Raw genomic sequence first — 18,978 nt, forward strand, 5'->3', positions numbered from 1 at the left:
TTTGTGAATCAAAATATGTCTTAAACTCTCTTGAATTTTTTTATTCAAGAAATTTAAGCATAAGCAAACACAAATTGTAATTACCCAAGCCTTAAGCAACATAAACACTACTCTTAATTTCTAGGTTGAAATCGCTGGTGCTGGCAGCTTGAACATATGAACTTGTAAAAATTACTAAGAATTGGTCACTGCAATTGAGCTTAAATTTTTACTGAATTTTCTATACATTTGAAAAAAAAATTATAAAAAAAGAAACAAGTGATTGGGACAAAAGGAAAAAATAAGAAAAATCACACAAGTTGGCAGGAAAATTAGTGTCCAGAAAAGAAAAAAAAAAGTGAAAGGGAAGTGTGCTTGTTGTTTTGGCTCAAAATTTGTTCTATAATTGGTGCCTATTTTATACCAATCTTAGTTCTGAAATTTAAATTCAAAATTAGTGTGAAAACAAGTGCCAAAATTAGAGGTTTCTTGAGTCTTTTTTTTTGTTTTTTTTACTCTACTCTAGAGCCATTCTAAGTTTCTCTTCGAGTCCTAGCTTGCTTTTATGTGCTTTTCATAGCTATAATTGTTGAATAATCCTTGAAAATTTGTCTTGTTAAAAATCTATTGGTTTTGCTTTCATTTCATGTTTTGGTCTTTGGTTATTGCTTGTCTCTTTGTTTCCTTGTTTGTGAGTTTCTATATAGGGAATTGGAAAGGAGGATTGGTGTCATCCCTTGAAGAATTTGAGTCAAGAAGCAAGGGGCCAACCACCATAAGAGCTATTGGACTAAGAAGCACTCCAAATTGAGTGAAACACCAAAGAGAGAATAGCCACCAAAATTGAGGACTTTTTTTTTGTAATTTTGTAATTGACAATTTGCTTTGCTTTCAAATTTTGTAACAAAAAGGCCTTTCATTGGAAGTAAGTTGGGAGCCTCCAATAGGTCACCCTACTTCTATTTGTGTGTAATAATTTTAGGCAATTTTTCCTTAGGATAGTGAGTGTTTTGTTGGAAACCTTAAATGAGGTCATCCAAACACTCTTAGGATCCGCCTAGTTTGCATTTCTTGCACTTTAATTTCTTGCTTACTTTCATAGCTTATTTCCTTTACCTTCCATTATCAAATCGCCTAGATAGCTTGCCTTTTACCAATTAGTTTTTACCTTATCTTTCACACCTCTTTTAGTGTTTATTTTGGCTAGTTTAAACCATAGTTTCTTTTACCTTTTGTTTTCAAACTCCCAACAAGAAAGAACCACAACTTAGGAACCAACATGAGTCTTCATTCTTCATCTAGTGTTAATGGAGAGGGTTCTACTCCTAAGGACCCCTTGTATAAGATATTAGATGAGTTGAGATCCCTTAAGTTGTGGAAAGAAAAACAAGAGAGAAAAGTAAAAGGAAAAAAAAGAGTGGAAGAAATACATCAAGATAAAAGAGAGAAAATAAGAAAGGAAGAAAGAAGAAAAATAATGAAAGAAATGGAAAAAGAAAAACATGTCTCCTATAGTAGTCATGAATTTTGCAAGAGCCTAAGTGAAGAACTTAGTGACTATTATAGAGGAAGGCATAGGTCACATCCTAGACCTCACTCCCAAAGAAGAGAAAAGGATAGAAGGCCTCAAGAGGTTAACATTAGCCTCCCATATTTCCATGGAAAAGATAATGTTGAGGCCTACTTAGATTGGGAAATGAAGGTTAAATAACTTTTTGCTTGCCATCATATTGGCGAAGAGAGAAAAGTTCCATTGGCTACCCTTAGCTTTCAAGGGTATGCCCTCTATTGGTGGACTTCCCTTGTTAGGGAACAAAGGATTCATGGGGATCCTCCAGTAGAGTATTGGAATGACCTTAAGAGTGCCCTTAGGAAGAGGCATATTCCCTCCTACTATGAAAGAATGCTTATGGACAAGCTCCAAAGGCTTAGAAAAGGGAGTATAAGTGTTGAAGAATATAGACAATAAATGGAACTACTCCTTTTAAGAGTTGGACTTAGGGAGGAGGAAAGAACAAGCATAGCTAAGTTACTTAGTGGGCTTAATATGGAAGTGAGGGATAAGGTTGAAATCTTTCCATATAAGGACCTAGATGAGCTAGTCCAATTTTGTATAAGAGTGGAGCAACAACTTAAAAGAAAACCTTCTTCAAAATCTTATGGCTTTCACTCTTATCCAAGGAAGGACCAAGCCCAAAGAATTTTGGGGGCTGCACCTTCAAAACCCAAGGAAGATAAGGGTAAGACCATAAAGAAATCCACCCCTAAGACTAGTTCCCAAGAAAGGACTAGCAACATTAAATGCTTCAAATGTCTTGGGAGAGGTCACATTGCCTCTCAATGCCCTACAAAGAAAACCATGATTATGAGGGGTCAAGACATTTATAGTAGTCAAGAGGAGACTACTTCTTCCTCTTCTTCTTGTGGAAATGAAGATGAAGTAAGGGGTGAAGAGTCTACTGAGGAAGCCTACCCCCATGAAGAAGGTGGCCTCCTAATGGTTAGAAGGCTCCTTGGAGGTCAATCTTATGATCTATCTCAATCCCAAAGAGAGAACATCTTTCATACAAGATGCAAAATTTTAGATAAAACTTGTTCTCTCATTGTGGATAATGGATCTTGTTGCAATTATTGTAGCACAAGATTAGTTTCCAAGTTGAACCTCTCTATCATTTCCCACCCAAAACCTTATAAACTTCAATGGCTCAATAAACAAGGGGAAATGATAGTTAACCAACAAGTGAAGGTACCTTTCTCCATTGGGACATGTAAGGATGAAGTTAATTGTGATGTAGTTCCCATGGAGGTAGGGCATATTCTTTTAGGAAGGACATTACAATTTGATAGGAAGAACATTTACAATGACCTAACTAATGAGATTACCCTCACCCATCTTGGCACTAAATTTGCGTTGCATCCTCAAACACCTTCACAGGTGGCCAAAGATCAACTAACTATGCAAGATAAGAGGGATGAGGAAGAAAAAATAGAAAAACAAAAGAAAAAGAAGGATAGTAAGGCCTTGTCTTTAAAGGCCAAGGGAAAGGGAAAAGAGGAAAAGGATTCCTCCAAGAATATTGTTAAGAAGGAAAATCATCTTGCAACAACAGGTGATATCAAAATAGCACTCCTTCTTAAACAATCTTTCTACCTTATCTTATCAAGGGAAACATCCCTTAACACTGCAATACCTCTTGAGCTTGAGGTTATTCCTCAAGTAAAGGAGTTGTTGGATGATGGTTTGATTCGTAAGAGCTTAAATCCTTGTGCTTTGTTGGTGCCCAAAATAGGAATTATGAGGCACCAAATCCCTATGATAGGTAGTATGATAAATGTGTTGAGTGGTGCAACCCTCTTTTGTAAAATCACTCATGCACCTAACATTTTCATGATTTGTGTACATAGGGACTCATTAGGTAGGTTTGTTCTTATTTTTTGTTTCAATACAAACCTAGGTGCTCATATAGGACACCTTAGGTTTGTCGTAATTTTTTGTAGGAATAATCAACATGAAAATAAAGAAAAATGTATGTTTTATTCCATTACTTTCCTTAACTTCTTAAATAGTGATCAAGGGCTTCCCACGGACCCTAAGAGAATAAAGGTCATTCCTGAATGGCCTACTCCACCAAGTATAAGGGAAATTTGGGTCTTCAATGACTTAAAAAACTTTTACAAAAGGTTTGTCCCATATTTTTCTATACTTGTAGCATCACTCATCGAGTTGGTGAGGAACTATGTTCTCTCATGAGAAGATAGCCAGGAAAGGGGTTTTCAATCCTTACCCTACTCTAACATACCCAACATCACTAATACATATCTTTTTATTCTTTTTACAGGTGTTGAGGAAAGAATCCCTGAGTTTCAAGAACCTCTGGATTTGAGGTCAAATCCTTTTCAAGGGGGAGAGAATGATGCAATCCTACCCCCCAAGGGCATTGGATAGAAGACTCCAAGAAGATTGGGCCAGAGATGCAAGAGAAGGCCCTAGGGTTCTCATGAGCCTTAGGGTAGATTTCGGGCCCATGGGCTAAGTACGAGCCCACTTATCTTTGTACATATTAGATTAAAGTTTCATTATTTTTGGGTCTTGTATTTAGGGCTCCATAATGTAGGTAAGGTACCCTAGAAATGTAGGATTTTTCAGCCTTTGTATTTTAGGGCACCTAGACTAGTTTTTGTATTAGGAGTAGTTTTGTAATTTCACATTCATTAAGTGAATATTTGATGTGTGTGTGTTGGAAAATAAATTTAATTGAATTGGGAGAAGCTCAATCCAATTAAATTTTAGAGGGGGAGGTGAGCATTTGCTTGTTACACCCAATTGCCACATCATATAGTCACACTTTGTGAATGTCCTTCATGCTTTACATGCCTCATGATACCTAAGCACACTTAGTGGAGAATCTTGGACTTGATCTTGGATTAGTGGGCTGAACCATAGCTAAAATTCACTAATCATAATTAGTGAAATTTTGGCTCTAGAAATTCAATTTCAAATTCAAGTGAAATTTGAATAGAAATTCAAATTTCCCTCCAATTTTGTGTGACACTTAGGCTATAAATAGAGGTCATGTGTGTGCATTTTTTCAACTTTGATCATTTGAGAATTACACTTCAAAGTTCAGACCTCATTTGAGGCACTAAATTTCGTGCTCCTTCTCTCCCTCTCCCTATACTCATCTTTTCCTTCCTTCAAGCTCTTATCCATGGCTTCCTATGGTGGTGAGCTTCTTCTTGACTCATCTTCTCCTTGAAGTGGCATCTCTAATCATCTTCTTTCTCCATTCTGCTTCCATTCATCTTCAAGAAGCAAAAGACTCCATTGATGAAGAAGATCCAAGGCCTACAAGCTCCACATGGAGCTACATCAGTCATCCAGTTTGGTTCCTCCTCTTCTCTAACCATAATTTTTTCAGCATCTATGGTAGGATTTTGGAGCATCTCGTGGATGATATTCTTGAGGTGGCCAATCTTCTTGGTGTTGGCCAGCTTAGAGAGCAGGTCTGCTCGTGTATTGCTTTCTCTGGAAATGTAGTACATTTCGAAACATTCAAAATTGTTGATGAGAGACTTCGCTATCTGATAGTACTTGAGCAGTACTGTTTCCTTGGTCTGGTATGTGTTGGCAACTTGTCCTTGGGCAAGTTGCGAGTCTATGTAGCATTGTAGCCTTTTGGCTCCAACTTTTCTTGCTAGCTTCAGACCTGAAATGAGCGCCTTATACTTTGTCTGATTGTTTGAGGCTTTGAAGTTGAGCTTAAGGGCTTGCTCTAGAGTAATGTTGTTAGGGCCTTCGAGGATAATCCCTACCCCGCTTTCTTTTACATTAGACGCACCGTTAATGTAAAGGGTCCACCAGTCTGGGGTGGTAATGTCGTTTCCATCAAATTCTGCTAGAAAGGCATCCATGAATTGTATCTTCATGAGGCCACGTGGTTGGTATTGAATGTCGAACTTTGAAAGTTCGACAAACCAAGCCACCATCATTCCTACGAGTTCAGGATTTCTCAAAACCTGCTTGATAACGTAGTTCATCTTGACTACCACTTGATTACTCTGGAAATAGAGCTTAAGTCGTCTGGCCAAGGTGATAAGTGCTAGTGCCACCTTTTCAATCATTTGATAGCGTTTCTCGGCATCATGGAGTATGTGGCTGGTGTAGTAGATAAGGAGCTAGTGCTTCCTTTCCTCTAGTATGAGGGATGAACTGACGGCTTCGCAGCTACTAAGAGATGTAGAAGTAATGGTGCTCCTAGCCTGGGTTGACTCATAACTGGCAATATGGCTATGGTCTTCTTGAAAACCAGGAAAGCTTGCTCACAAGTCTCGTCCCAAGAGAAGGGCTCTATTTTCTTAAGCAGTTTGTAAAATAGCTTCGCCTTTTCGATGAGTTTTGGAAGGAACCTGGACAGGGATGCTAGCATACTGTTGAGCTTCTGAACCTCTTGGATGTTGGTTGGGCTCTGCATCTCCAGTATGGTAGTGCATTTGTTAGGGTTGGCTTCAATCCCCTGATGTGTGATCATGAAGTCGAGGAACTTATTGCCCCTTACCCCGAAAGTACATTTTTTATGGTTGAGGTGCATGTCGTATTTTCATAATTCCTTGAAGACTTCTTCTAGGTCTGCCACGTATTAGGGTATGCTTTGAGACTTGATGACCATGTCGTCCACATATACCTCGACGTTTCGTCTGATTTTTTGTTTGAAGACTCGGTCCATTAGTCGTTGGTATGTTGTGCCTACATTTTTTAGGCCAAATGGCATGACCCTGTAGCAAAAGTTGGCATCTTCAGTAATGAATTTCATTTTCTCCTCGGCTAGAGGATGCATTCTGATCTGGTTGTATCCGGAGTAGGCATCCATGAAGCTTAGCACCTGAAATCCAGATGCTCCATCAACCAACCTGTCGATACTGGGCAGAGGGTATGCGTCTTTGGAGCATGCCCTGTTTAGATTAGTGTAGTCGGTGCATATTCGCAATTTATTATTGGCCTTTTTTACCATGACAACGTTGGCGAGCCAGGTAGAAAACCTGACCTCTCTGATAAAGTTTGCATGGAGGAGCTTGTCGACTTCTTCTTTGACAGCTTTACGTCGTTCTTCTCCCATCTTCCTTTTCTTGTGTGATATAGGTTTGGCCTGAGGGCAAATAGCCAGTTTGTGGCAGATTATGCCGGGATAGATTCCTACCATGTCAGATGACTGCCAAGAAAATAAATTTGTGTTTCTACATAGTAGGTCAGTGATGCACTAATGTTCGTGACTGGAGAGGTCCCTACTAAGCCGCATGCACTGCCCAAGTTTAGGTTCGAGTTGCAGCTAGACAAGCTCTTTGATTGGTTTCAGGCCTCTATCGGAGGGGTCGTCTCATGGATCTATGTCAAAATCACCGCTTTGGCTGACCTGGTAGACGGCCAGGGCTCAGATTTGAGAAACTTCATCCACGATCATGACTTGAGTGCCTTCAGCCGCTGTGGGGTGAGGCATGGCAGGCTCCCAGATGGGAGGATACAGTGCTACCTTCAGGCTCTCTGTATAGCATTGTGGTGCTTGCTTTTGGTCAGCCTTGACAGTTACAATCTCCCTTGTTAGTGTAGGGAATTTCATCGTCAAATAGGACGTGGAGACTATGGCTCCAAGCTCGTTGAGTGTCTTTCTGCCGATTAAGGCAAAGTATGATGTGTTTGCGTCAACCAATAGATATCTGATGGTGAAGCTCCTAGAGAGCTTGCCTTGACCGAAAGTGGTCATCAAGTCCACGTAGCCTCTGGTCTCAACTCTCTCACGTGAAAAGCCGAGGAGTGGACCAACATGAGTGCACATATTGTCGGGTGAGACATCAAGTCTGGAAGGTTTTCCAATACAAGATATCAGTGGAATTTCCTTGGTCGATATGGACCCTGGACACCATGAAGTTCGTTATGATCATGAAGACAACCACAGGGTCTTCTTGGTTGATGGGGTTGATGCCCTTGAAGTCCTTGTCCGTGAAGGTGATAGGAGGGAGACTTCGTTGTAGGGGTGTGTTGACAAAGTTAATGTTGATGTCCCGGATGACGTGTAGATGACATTTTCGGGACTGGTTCGATTGTCCCCCATAGAAAAATCTGCCAGCGATGATGTTGATTACATATCTGATGTGTTGGGTGGGTTCCTGTTTTGGTGAAGGTGGTCGCTCATGCCGTTGTGGCTGTGGTCTTTGTCTGCCTCGATCTTCCACTCTTCTTCTATTTGCTTCCTGGTTCTTGTGCTGCTCCTCTTGATGTCCTCCTGGTCTTGCTCCTGCTTGGTGATTTTCTAGTCTCTTAAAAAACTGGGCTACGTACCCAACCTGTATAAGTTCTTCTATCTTGTCTTTTAAGGCCAAGCAATCTTCAGTGCTATGATCAATACCATGGTAATATTTGCAGTATTTGGTTATGTCTGACCCTGACCTTGGAAGTTTCGTCTTGGGTAGCCGGATGGGTACATCCAGGTTGAATACTTCCTCGAGAATCGTGGTGTGATTGGTCGTTAGGGGTGTGTAATGCTTATACCTAGGCCCTTTGGAGAGAGGCTGGCGCTTGTTTGGCTTATGCCTCTTGTTCGACTTATGTAAGTCGGCCTTGGTGTTTGCTTTGCGCTTATCGAGCTTCTGTCTGGCTTGATAGACTTCATTTTGGAATATGGATATTTCTTCTATCAAGATGTAACCCTTGGCTTGCTCGCGCAACTCGTCCATATTACCAAGTGGTTTTTTTGCATAGACTATCCACGAACTTGCCAGGGCGTAGTGCGAGGAGCATGGAATGCAACACTACCTTGGGGTTAAGATTTTGGATCTGGACAGCTATGCGCCCAAATCTGTGCATGAACTTTCTAAGGGAATCATCGTTTGCTTGTTGCAGACTGATAAAGGTGGTCGAGGTCATGCAGTGAGACTTGCTGGTGGCATACTGCGCACTAAATTGTTCAACGAGGGTGTTGAAGTTGTCTATGGACCTTGGTGGGAGTCCATCATACCAGGTCAATGTTGCCCCTTTGAGGGACGCAGGAAAGAAAAGACATAGAATCATGTCGTCGTTGTGTAGAGGTTCGCCTATGTGAGGAAGGCATCTAGATGCTCATTTGGATCTGTTGTCCCGTTGTACCCCTCGAGGTTGAGTGGTTTCCACCCCAAGGGCATGCCAGCCTCCATAATGCAGTCAACAAAAGGATGTCGAAAGACAGTCCTCTCTATTGGGTGGTGCATGTGGAAGAGGCTTAAGTCATCTACAGTGTTGCCTGTGTGTCGGAGGTGTTGTTCCCCTTAGGTGCGTTCAAGCAAGGTGTGGGCAAATTGCTCGTCTCCTTAGGGATGTCTAACATGAGCCTCCAGCTGGTCATTGTCAGCTTTTAGCTTTGTCAACTCCTTCTCGTGGCGTCTTTCTATCTCGACAATGTGGTTTTGGAGTTGTTGTAGAGTGTCTGTGTCTGTCATAACTACCAGATGAGGATGGGAGTCTTTGAGAAGGGTCTCGTGTTTGAGGCTAGATCGACTGCTAACCATGGATGAACGAGAGAGAATTGACGAGAAGTCGTGGGGTATGTTTTACCGTGGCCCCACGGTGGGCGCCAAATGTTCTTACTAAAATTCGGAATTGTGACACATTAGGGTGGACGTGGTTGAGTGAGGTCCCAAACTTCACACGTTGTCCTGGAGAGGTGTCTTTGAGAGGAGGGGGGACTTGCAAAATAAAAGACTTTGATGCTCAAGTAAGAATATGAGTGAGGAAAGAAAAGCAAGTGTATGCGTAAATAAGGAACGTATGAGAGAGAGAGAGACACACAAACTTGTAGTAGCGAATGTGTGATGGATCGTGTAAAGGGTTCTTTGGAACCTGTATTTATATTAGTTAAGCGTGGTAAAAAGGTAGAAGATAATCATACCTTGTATATAACGTGTGACATTATAAATAATTAATTACCTGCCAATGGATAAGATATTCAAATACATTTGAATATTTAGAGATAATCGGTTTTTTAGGGGAGCCTGACTGCTAAGGGTCAGGCGTCCGCTCTTCTGTAGCAGGACTGATGTGTAGGGTGAACATGTGCCTCTATGTGCCACGTACGATGCCACATGTATTTTGTGGCTTTTGGACAATACAATATATTTGTTTAAATTATTTTAAGAAGTAAATTCTATCTTCTTCTTAAAAAAAAACTTATATAAAAAATATTTTAAATTATTTTTTTAAGTTTAAACAAACTCGCCCAAGCTGAATTGTCATTTTTATTTGAATTGGAACATTATTGAACTTAAGGTGTGTTTGATTTATATAAGAGAAATATGAGTGATAGAAATAGGAGATAATCTGAAAAAGAAAAAAAATGATATATTATGTTGTTTGATTTAAGAAAAATAGATGAGTAATAATTGATAAGAAAAATATATTGTGTCAAAGAAAATCTATTTTTTTTACCTATCTTTGATTCTTTTGGCTAAAAAATTGATTTTTTTTTGTCTAAAAACCAAGAAAAATTGATTTTTGTTAAAAAAGTTATTTTTGTCGTCTAAAAAATAATTTTTATAAAAAAACAAAATCACACGAACAAAAAATACCCTTTGCATCTCCGTTTTATGTAACTTATTTCTTTTTTTCTTTTTTTTGAATCAAAGACCGCCTTAATTTCTTTGTGATTTTGGATGCTGACCTATTTATTTATCTTGTCCTTATTTCACGCACGGAATTTATGGATCAGTGTTTTGACCAAATAAAGAAATCTCTCTCTGACTGTTTACGCCATAGGGTGTACTTCAACAATCTTTCATTTCTCCACACACCACAAAGAAAACATCTCATATATAGTTTAGTCCTCGCACTTGTGTAAGATATTTATTCATTTGATTTGGCTTATTAAGATATGAATTTCTTTTCTGAATTTTGATACATAAATTATTTTTAATTTCCGTTAGAGTGTTTGTTAATTTTCTAAACTTGTAATTCGATCTTGTTACATTTTAGTAAATTTTAATAAATTTTTTTATTATGTGGCCAATAAAATTCCACAAATAGACAATTCTTATAAATACCGAACTGCTTAATTAGGTGAAAGTAACGCCAAAATTGTCTTTTGCAAAAGTATGTAACATACCATTACTGGACGACTCAGCTTGTACTCATTGAAACAATTCGTTTTCATTTTTAGGTCAATTTTTTTCACACGCAAAAAGATGTAAGTAGATTGGGATCTGTTCTTGGAGTTTTTTTTTTTTTTTTTTGAAAGGCATGCTCTAGGAGTATATATATTGCCAACATTCAACATTTGTACACCAAATTAAAATTTGAGAAATATGTAAATATTATTACACAATAAAAAGGAAAAAGAGAGAAACATTTTACTAAATATGAGATTAAAATTGCAAATAAGCACTAGGTTAAGTAACAATGAATTTAATTTTATGTAAGAATTTAAATTCAAATTTTGTGAAAGAAAAATAGACAAGAGAATTTTGTCTCCTTGAATTAATTATATTTGACTAAACCTAAAAGGCAGTTCTGTGATAAACAAGAAATTTTCGTCATAACTTATATTCTTATATAAAAGAGCATGTATACAATATGATTACATGCGTATAATTAAGGGTCTTATTATGAAATTTATAAAAATACTAGTTAAAGAATTAATAAACATAAAATTATTAAAAAATATGATAGATAACATATTGATAACATTAAGTGTTAAAAATCTTAATAATTTTTTATTTTATTTTTTTATTAATATTTTAAACATATCAATAATCTAAACAAATGGAATAGAATAGAATAGAGATACAAATCAATTGTATAAATGTGAAACAAATAGGCAAATAATATATTTAAAAATTAAACATCATCTTCAAAATGATATGATCCATGGACAATCTATATAAACAAGAGAATACAGTGATATATACGTTTCAAAACAAAAAAGAATACAGTGATGATATTGGTATAGGAAGTACTACTACTATCTTAGGAAAAGGGCGAAAGATATGGATGACATTAGAGATTATAGTCTACAGTGTAGGTGAGTGCTACACTGCCACCACTCTACTCATTTCCATAGGCCATAGGTTTAATATAATAATAACAATTAATAATCGTTAGAATAATATATATTACCATTTTTCTAAAACAAATAATTTCAGCAGTTACAGCTCATCATTTTCACGCGCCGTACTACATGCGAGAGCCTAATTTTCTGTAGAGTAAGGCTGTAGTTTCAAATAATTAAGGGGATTAATAATATATATATATATATATATATATATATATATATATATATATATATATAAAACTGTATTTGTATAATGTTTTCCAAATAAACAAGTGAGTAAGTGCATGTAAGGATAAAAAAAAATAGGAGTATTATGTGTAATATGAAAAAAACTTACGGATCAGTGTGAACGTAGTTTATTCTTTGATTTATAAAAAAAAAAACTAAAAAGTGAAATTTGTTCTTATTTAGTTAATAAAATAAAATATATGTTTCGAATAACGTAAAGGCGTCCAATAAAAAAGAACGTGATATAAATAAAAACAACTTTAATTTATTTATATCTACATAAACCTTTCCTCCATCCCTTAGACAGGACATGTATGTTTTTATGTAGGATAAATATATGCACTCCTTCGTGATTTATATCATTGCAAACGGGGAAGGATTGCCCAATATATATCATATGTTCATATTTTCCATGCTATCTATTGAAACAAACAAAGCACAAAAATACAAATTCTTATAAAATAAGTAAAGTAAAATACTTTAAAATTTGCATTTGTTTGAGTTAGTGTTCATAGAGATTAGTACTGAGTCATTGTTAATTTTACTAGAAATTAAATCGATGCACAAATTGTATTTTCATAAACTAATTATGTATGAAAAAGATAAAAAAAATAAGTAAAAAAATGAAATATATTTCTTGTATTTATAATCTTAAAAATATATATATAAGAAAGCAAATTATTTCCATATTTGTTGTACAGGAGTGCTAGACTACTAATAACAGGTATTGTAACACACTCGTCCTTCTAATGAAATAAAATTAAAATCTAACAAAATTATACTAATAAAAAATATATATTTTAATTTTTTTTGAAGAATTAGTTCCAAGAACACACTTTTTGATATAATTTTTTAAACATATACTTTATTATTAGTTAAAATTTATTAAAATTTACAAAATTAAAAAAAAATATTTAATAAAAAGTAAGACCTACTAAACAAATTTATTTTACATGAATTTTATGTACTAATAAACAATATATTTGTAAAAGAGTGTATTCTTAACATTTTTTGTCTTAAGAAAACACTAAGAAGACATTTATTAAACACATTATCTTTTTAACCCTAAGAATATTTTTTTCCTGAAAATATAACAAAAATTTTATTTTTGAGCATTTTAAATAAAATTGTGTAATACATTTCAAAGTAATTATTTTATTATTTCATAACAAACATGTGAAACATAAAGTATTAATATAATTGTGTTCATACAAATAAAAATTATCTATTTAATGAAAAAACACATTTAATATTTACTATATAAAATTTCTTTGGACGAGTAATAATTATATACCACTAGCAGAATTAATATATTAAAAAAATACTCTGGTCTCTAACCTAAGATAAAAAAAACATATAAATAAATTGTTTCAACCTTATATTCTAAAACATAAATAAATAATTTGTGAAATAAACTAGCTATAGTGTAAAATACATCTAACTCATTTAATTGAAAAGAATATCTAAATTATTATAAATTCAAGATAATGTATTCCATTTTCACGAATTAAAAAACAAAAATACTCCTACCAGCATTTCTTAAGCATGAGTTTGCGCCTTATATTCGTTTTTGTGCGGTGACAATTCACGCACGCGCCAATAGGAAAGGAAAGGGTGCCCTCGCCCACATGTAACGGGATGCTAGCGTATTAGCTTAGCTAGCTTCACTTCACCTTCATTCATTCATGTGACTTTAGAAAGAGAAAGGGTCCATAACATTACAAAAACTAGAGAACAAAAGTCTTTATGCACGCTTTAAATATCTCTTCTGTGCACTCTACAACTCTACTTATATCAATCATAGTGATTATTGGAGAGAGAGAGAGAAAAAAAGTTTTTTAGTTTTTGGTTAGGGAGGAACCCACCTACATTCTAGTTCTAGTTAGGGAGAAAGTGTGAGAGAGAGAGAAAGAAAGGAAGGAATGAGGCTCTATTTCTCTCGAGAGTAAGTGAAAAAAAATATCAAAATAGAAGAAGAAAAAGAAGATGGTGATGATCACGCTGATGGTGATGATAGAAAAAGGGTCAGCAACAAGAACAGAAGAAAAGAGATTCATCACAGTAACATAGGTCGTTATTGCTGTGCATTTTTCTCATTCATTTATCACTGCTCACTGCCCCTCTTTCTCTGAACCATTCAGATTTCAGAACCCCATCCCCCCCCCCCCCCCCCCCCCCCCCTTTTCTCTCTTGAACCAACCCTTTCCTTTCTTCGTATCCCAGAGTGACAGTAGCAGAAGATAGATAATAAGTCAGAAGAAGCAGACACAAACACACAAGTGCTAAAAATAAGCCTCTCTCTCTCACTAAGAAAGCTCAATCTTCGTTGCTTTCTACCCTGATCCACTTGCAGAGACCCCACTTCAACAAATAACGCTCACATTGAGAGATTTTTTTCCCTTCCAAAACTCTCACAAGATCCAACAACCTTTTCTTCAGTCAGAGACAATCATAACCACCTTGTTAGTTGTCATCACTCAAATAAACCTGTATATATATATAGTCTAACATTCATCTTATAAATTAACTGATTTGAAATTGTTTTGCATTTATATTTATGTATACTATGTGACACCGAATATATATGTGAATTAATTAATACAAAATTATTTCATATTTATATTTATATATATTATATGTGACACTGAATGCATGAATTAATTAATATGAAACCTTTTTAGTATAATTGGTAGTTGTGTTGCAAGTATATATATATATATATATATACACATTCAGAGCAAATTTTATTTTGTGATTATACAGATTTTATCTGGTTCGAGCAAGGTTGTCTTCTAAAACCTAGGTCTTCAGTTGTGGCTACCACAAGGCGGTTCCCTTCAGATTCCGGTGCCTTTGCAGACTGGTCGGCCCCTCCGTCTGCCATCTCCGGCCGCGGTGACGACCTCTCCCTCGGCTTCAATGCTTCATCCGCCGCCACTGCGCACGGCGGCGGAGCCATGTGGCCGGGGGTATCGAGGTCGTTCAACTACAACCTGGCGCCTCACCATGACATCTTCGTGGTGGCGCCTGCTTCCTCCTTCTACCACCACCACAACGATGTCGTCTTATCCGATCCAAACAACAACAACGGTTCCAACAATTCCAACAACCCTGCAACGGCACACGGAGTCAACGTTTTCCCTCTCCTAACCGCCACGCCATGCCTCGAGAGCGAGGGCATAATGGGAAACATCAGTCACCACCGTAACAGAATTCAGTTATGGCAGGAGCACGAGTCTTCTCCGCCGCAGCAGCAACAGGGTCACATGGAGCGTGACACGTGTGGGGATGGGGGCGGGACTAGCACGTGCCAGGACTGTGGGAACCAGGCGAAGAAGGATTGTAGTCACAGGAGGTGCAGGACGTGTTGCAAGAGTAGGGGTTTTGATTGCTCCACGCACGTGAAGAGCACGTGGGTGCCGGCGTCACGGCGGAGGGAGAGGCAGCTCAAGGGGGTGGCGGCGGCCGGTGCTGCGGTTGGGTCCAATGGGGCCACTTCCGGTGCCAAGAAACCTAGGCTTGTTGCTTCTCAAACTACTTCGCATACTTCAACGTCTAATAATACCACTCCTCCGAGGAGTTTTGACACTGGTTGTAGCCCCCAAGGTTTGCGTTTTCTTTTTTGTTTTCCATCAAGATTTGTGTCTCTAATGTGTTCCAAATTATAGTCTTAGTTACAAAATTAAGAAATTTTGCTCTACCTCATAAATTTAAGGGTTTTTGTATCCTGAAACTCTTTTTGTTTGGTCTTACAATTTAATTTATTCAATTATTGACCTAAAAGACTACAATACCAAAAGTCCAAAACTCTTTGTTTTTTCTTTTCTGACATAATTCTTATGATATTTCCAGCTACTATAACACTTGTACAGAAAAATTGTGGTTATCTTTCTAAAATATTGAAGAAAAAGAAATAATTTTTGTTTTCATAACAATGATAGTGCAAAAGTTTTACATGTTAAACAAAGATCCAAGTTTTTATTTTGATAAGAACTGAAGTTTTTCTTTATTAATCTAAATTTAATGCAAATTTTATTACACAAATTTTTCTAAGTGAAATTAAACTCTCGTTATGCTGAGAGGATAATATATACCAACCACCTAAGAAATATTGTAATTTCATCCCAACATGTACGGTATGTTTATGAGCTATTCTTGCCTGGTTGTTCTAGCCATGAAGGTTTGTGTGTGTTCCAAATTGATATTGAAATTTTCCATGTGTTTACAACTACTATTGTGTTGGTCTTTTTAAATATTCATAATATTTATATAAAAAATTTAGTCTGAGAATCTATATTTTCCGTTAATATCTGATGGTTTGGAAATACTTTGGGAAGTAATAGTTTTATTTGTTTATTTTATCGAATAGAGATTGAGAAGTACTATTAGTTTAATTTTAGAAACATAATATACTATTTTTTTATTATTTTATAAAAATAAATAATTATTTCTTTTAAACAAGATAAATCATGTGTAAATTTATGTAATTTACGAGAAATGCTTGCATTCTGGTCATTTACAAGAATTGTTGTTGTTATAACTTCATTACTGTTGATGTTTTTCATGGGTTAATTGGTGGGATTTGAAGGGTTTTTGTGGGGTGGTAATATTGCATTTGTTGAGTATGGGAATTAATTAAGTAGGGTTTGTTGAATTAATTTTTTTTCAGATGTGGGTTTCAAGGAGTCACTACCAAGTCAAGTGCGTGCACCAGCAGTGTTCAAGTGTGTTCGTGTAACATCAGTGGATGATGGTGGGGAAGATGAGTATGCGTATCAAGCAGTTGTGAAGATTGGTGGCCATGTCTTCAAAGGGTTTCTCTATGATCAAGGGGTTGAGGACAAAGAAGGGTACCCTAATTTATCTGAATTACATTTGAGTGGTGGTGGTGGTGGAAATGTTACAAGTGGAAGTGATGGTGGTAGAAATGGAATTTCATCTTCATCTCCAATGGTGGATCGTTCTCATGATGTCTATGCAGCTTCAGGTGGAGGGTTGCTACTTGGAGGTTCATCAAACTATGGTAATCATCCAATAAATTAAAAATCATTTTTTCCAAGTGTAACGTAGATGATGATGGATGGGCTTGGAAAGCTTGACTTATTATTGTAGGGTAACTTTTCTTATTTTTCCAACATTGGGGGTGGGTTGGAGGGTATAGATTAATTAATATTAATATTCTTCTAAGTTTGTATCTTATTATAACCATATGTCACTCTGCATTTTTCAACTCCTCGGTTTTTGTTCCTTTTAGTCCATTTTTTCTTTCTTTGTTGACTCACTTGCATGACTAGATCGGTGGATTACAGAGGAGCCAAATCATGTCAAGAGAATAGTTTATGTGTACCAAATTAATTACTATCTGAGAATTGAAAAACAAATCTGAAAAGAATCTTGCTAAGTTTACTGTTCAAAATATGATTTAATTGCGAGTGTTATTTTTTGTAAACAATTTCCATGCAAGAGATATGTTGAAATAAAAAGAGAAAAAATAAAGTAGGAAATGAGTGGTAAAAATAATGGATATGCACAAAATATTATAAGAATAATAGTACTACTGCTCTTCAATTATATTATTGTTGTGTTGCTTTTTCGAAGCTATTGGTTGCCGTATTGCATTTTTCTTCTGTCCCTATATTATTCCCTTGGTTTAAAATTTTCAAAAGGTGAAATCTACATCCTACAATGCAAACCTCACAACGTAAAACCCAAAAATCTATGGTGTTTATTATCATGTTGATGAAGATGAATAAGTATATTTTACATATATTTTTCTTGAATTGTTACTGCTAGCATATGTGAAGTGCTCCTTCTAGATACACATTTTTTTCAGCACATGAGATACTTATAGCATATGGGTATGCTTCCTTTCTCTGTATATGCCATTTTCATGTTTTATTATATGCTTGGCCTGTGGAAACTCACAAATAATATTGTATAGGCTTAAATAATTTTTATATAAATGAAATATATTTAATTTTATTTTGAATTTCTAATAAATTTTTTTGTTATTATGAATTTTTGATATATTAAAAATTTTATTTTAAATTCTTATCATCAATTAACTATTAATATATCAACGATTTAAAATATAACAAAACAATTTACCGAAAACTTGAAATAAAAATTATATATATAATTATATATATATATATATATATATATATATATATATATTAGAAATCTCAAACATATATTTAAATCTATTATATATATACACATTGACACCTCTATGTATAATGTTAGTTTGTTTGGGTTTAGTATAGGGTAGAAATAAATATGCCTCATTATCGTGCTGCTTCAGACTTTGGCATGAGAAGTTGAAGTAGTTGAAACGTCACTGTCGTTTATGTGGCTGTCCTTGTCTCACCCTAACAATCTCACTGATGCATAAAACAGCCTGCTAATTTTTTTTTTCTGTATTCATCAAGGCATGATGTACTCTCTTTTTCCCTTTTGTTCTTGTCTGCAATTTCAGATCCTCGCCAATGCCCAGCCATTGATTCTCATCTTTTGCTATTATATATCTGAGAACTTGCATGCGTATCACTTGTTTTTTTGTGGCCAGAATCTTATTAGCCGCTATTTCTGACCAATGATAAATATACAAATTAATGAAGTTGTGTGTATACATTGCATGTACTAGTATTGATTATCTTTGCACATGCTGTTCCCTCTTTGTTGTCCTAACATATTTTACATTTTGGTGGATTTTGCCATGTGCGCATTGGATTATTATTTATCTAATTTTTCAGAAAAAATAAAAAAAAAATCCATATGGATTTTGGTTTGGTGATCCATTAATGTTAAGCTCGTGAAGTTTACAACTTCGTCAAGCATGCTTGGAATTATTATTTAATATCAAATTGAGACTGTGTTATGAGTATCAAACCACTTTCAATCCTGTCCTTACTTTTCCTTCCCTTTGTGATATTTTTCTTTGTCGGTATGATGTTCATGAACTGTCCTACACAACCTATCTTGTCAAGGAAATTTTTTTAGCAATCCCCGGTTTTGTCTTTTTATTGGTTAACCATGAATTTACCTATCTTTATTAAGCCCCCATGCCATTTTCTTTTCATCATGTCCGTACATGGGTTATTTTAGGAATTTTGAGAATTTATTTGTCCCAGGATTTGCATTATTTGTCATGTTGATGTTTGGAACATTGATTTGTTTGGTACCAACTAAATTGATTTGCTAC

General features: G+C 35.8%; 1 protein-coding gene across 1 annotated transcript; it reads left to right on the plus strand.

Annotated features, from left to right (window-relative positions):
* The first annotated feature begins 8,272 nt into the window (after positions 1-8,272).
* On the plus strand, positions 8,273-17,051 carry LOC114401808 (protein LATERAL ROOT PRIMORDIUM 1-like). The gene is made up of 3 exons (XM_028364392.1): positions 8,273-8,489; positions 14,538-15,380; positions 16,444-17,051. Exons 1-3 carry the CDS (start codon positions 8,273-8,275, stop codon positions 16,815-16,817), a joined length of 1,434 nt encoding a protein of 477 aa, XP_028220193.1. The 3' UTR covers positions 16,818-17,051.
* Positions 17,052-18,978: the final 1,927 nt, after the last annotated feature.

Source organism: Glycine soja, chromosome 20 (genome assembly GCF_004193775.1).
Source record: "Glycine soja cultivar W05 chromosome 20, ASM419377v2, whole genome shotgun sequence".
In the NCBI taxonomy this organism is placed as follows: Eukaryota; Viridiplantae; Streptophyta; class Magnoliopsida; order Fabales; family Fabaceae; genus Glycine; species Glycine soja.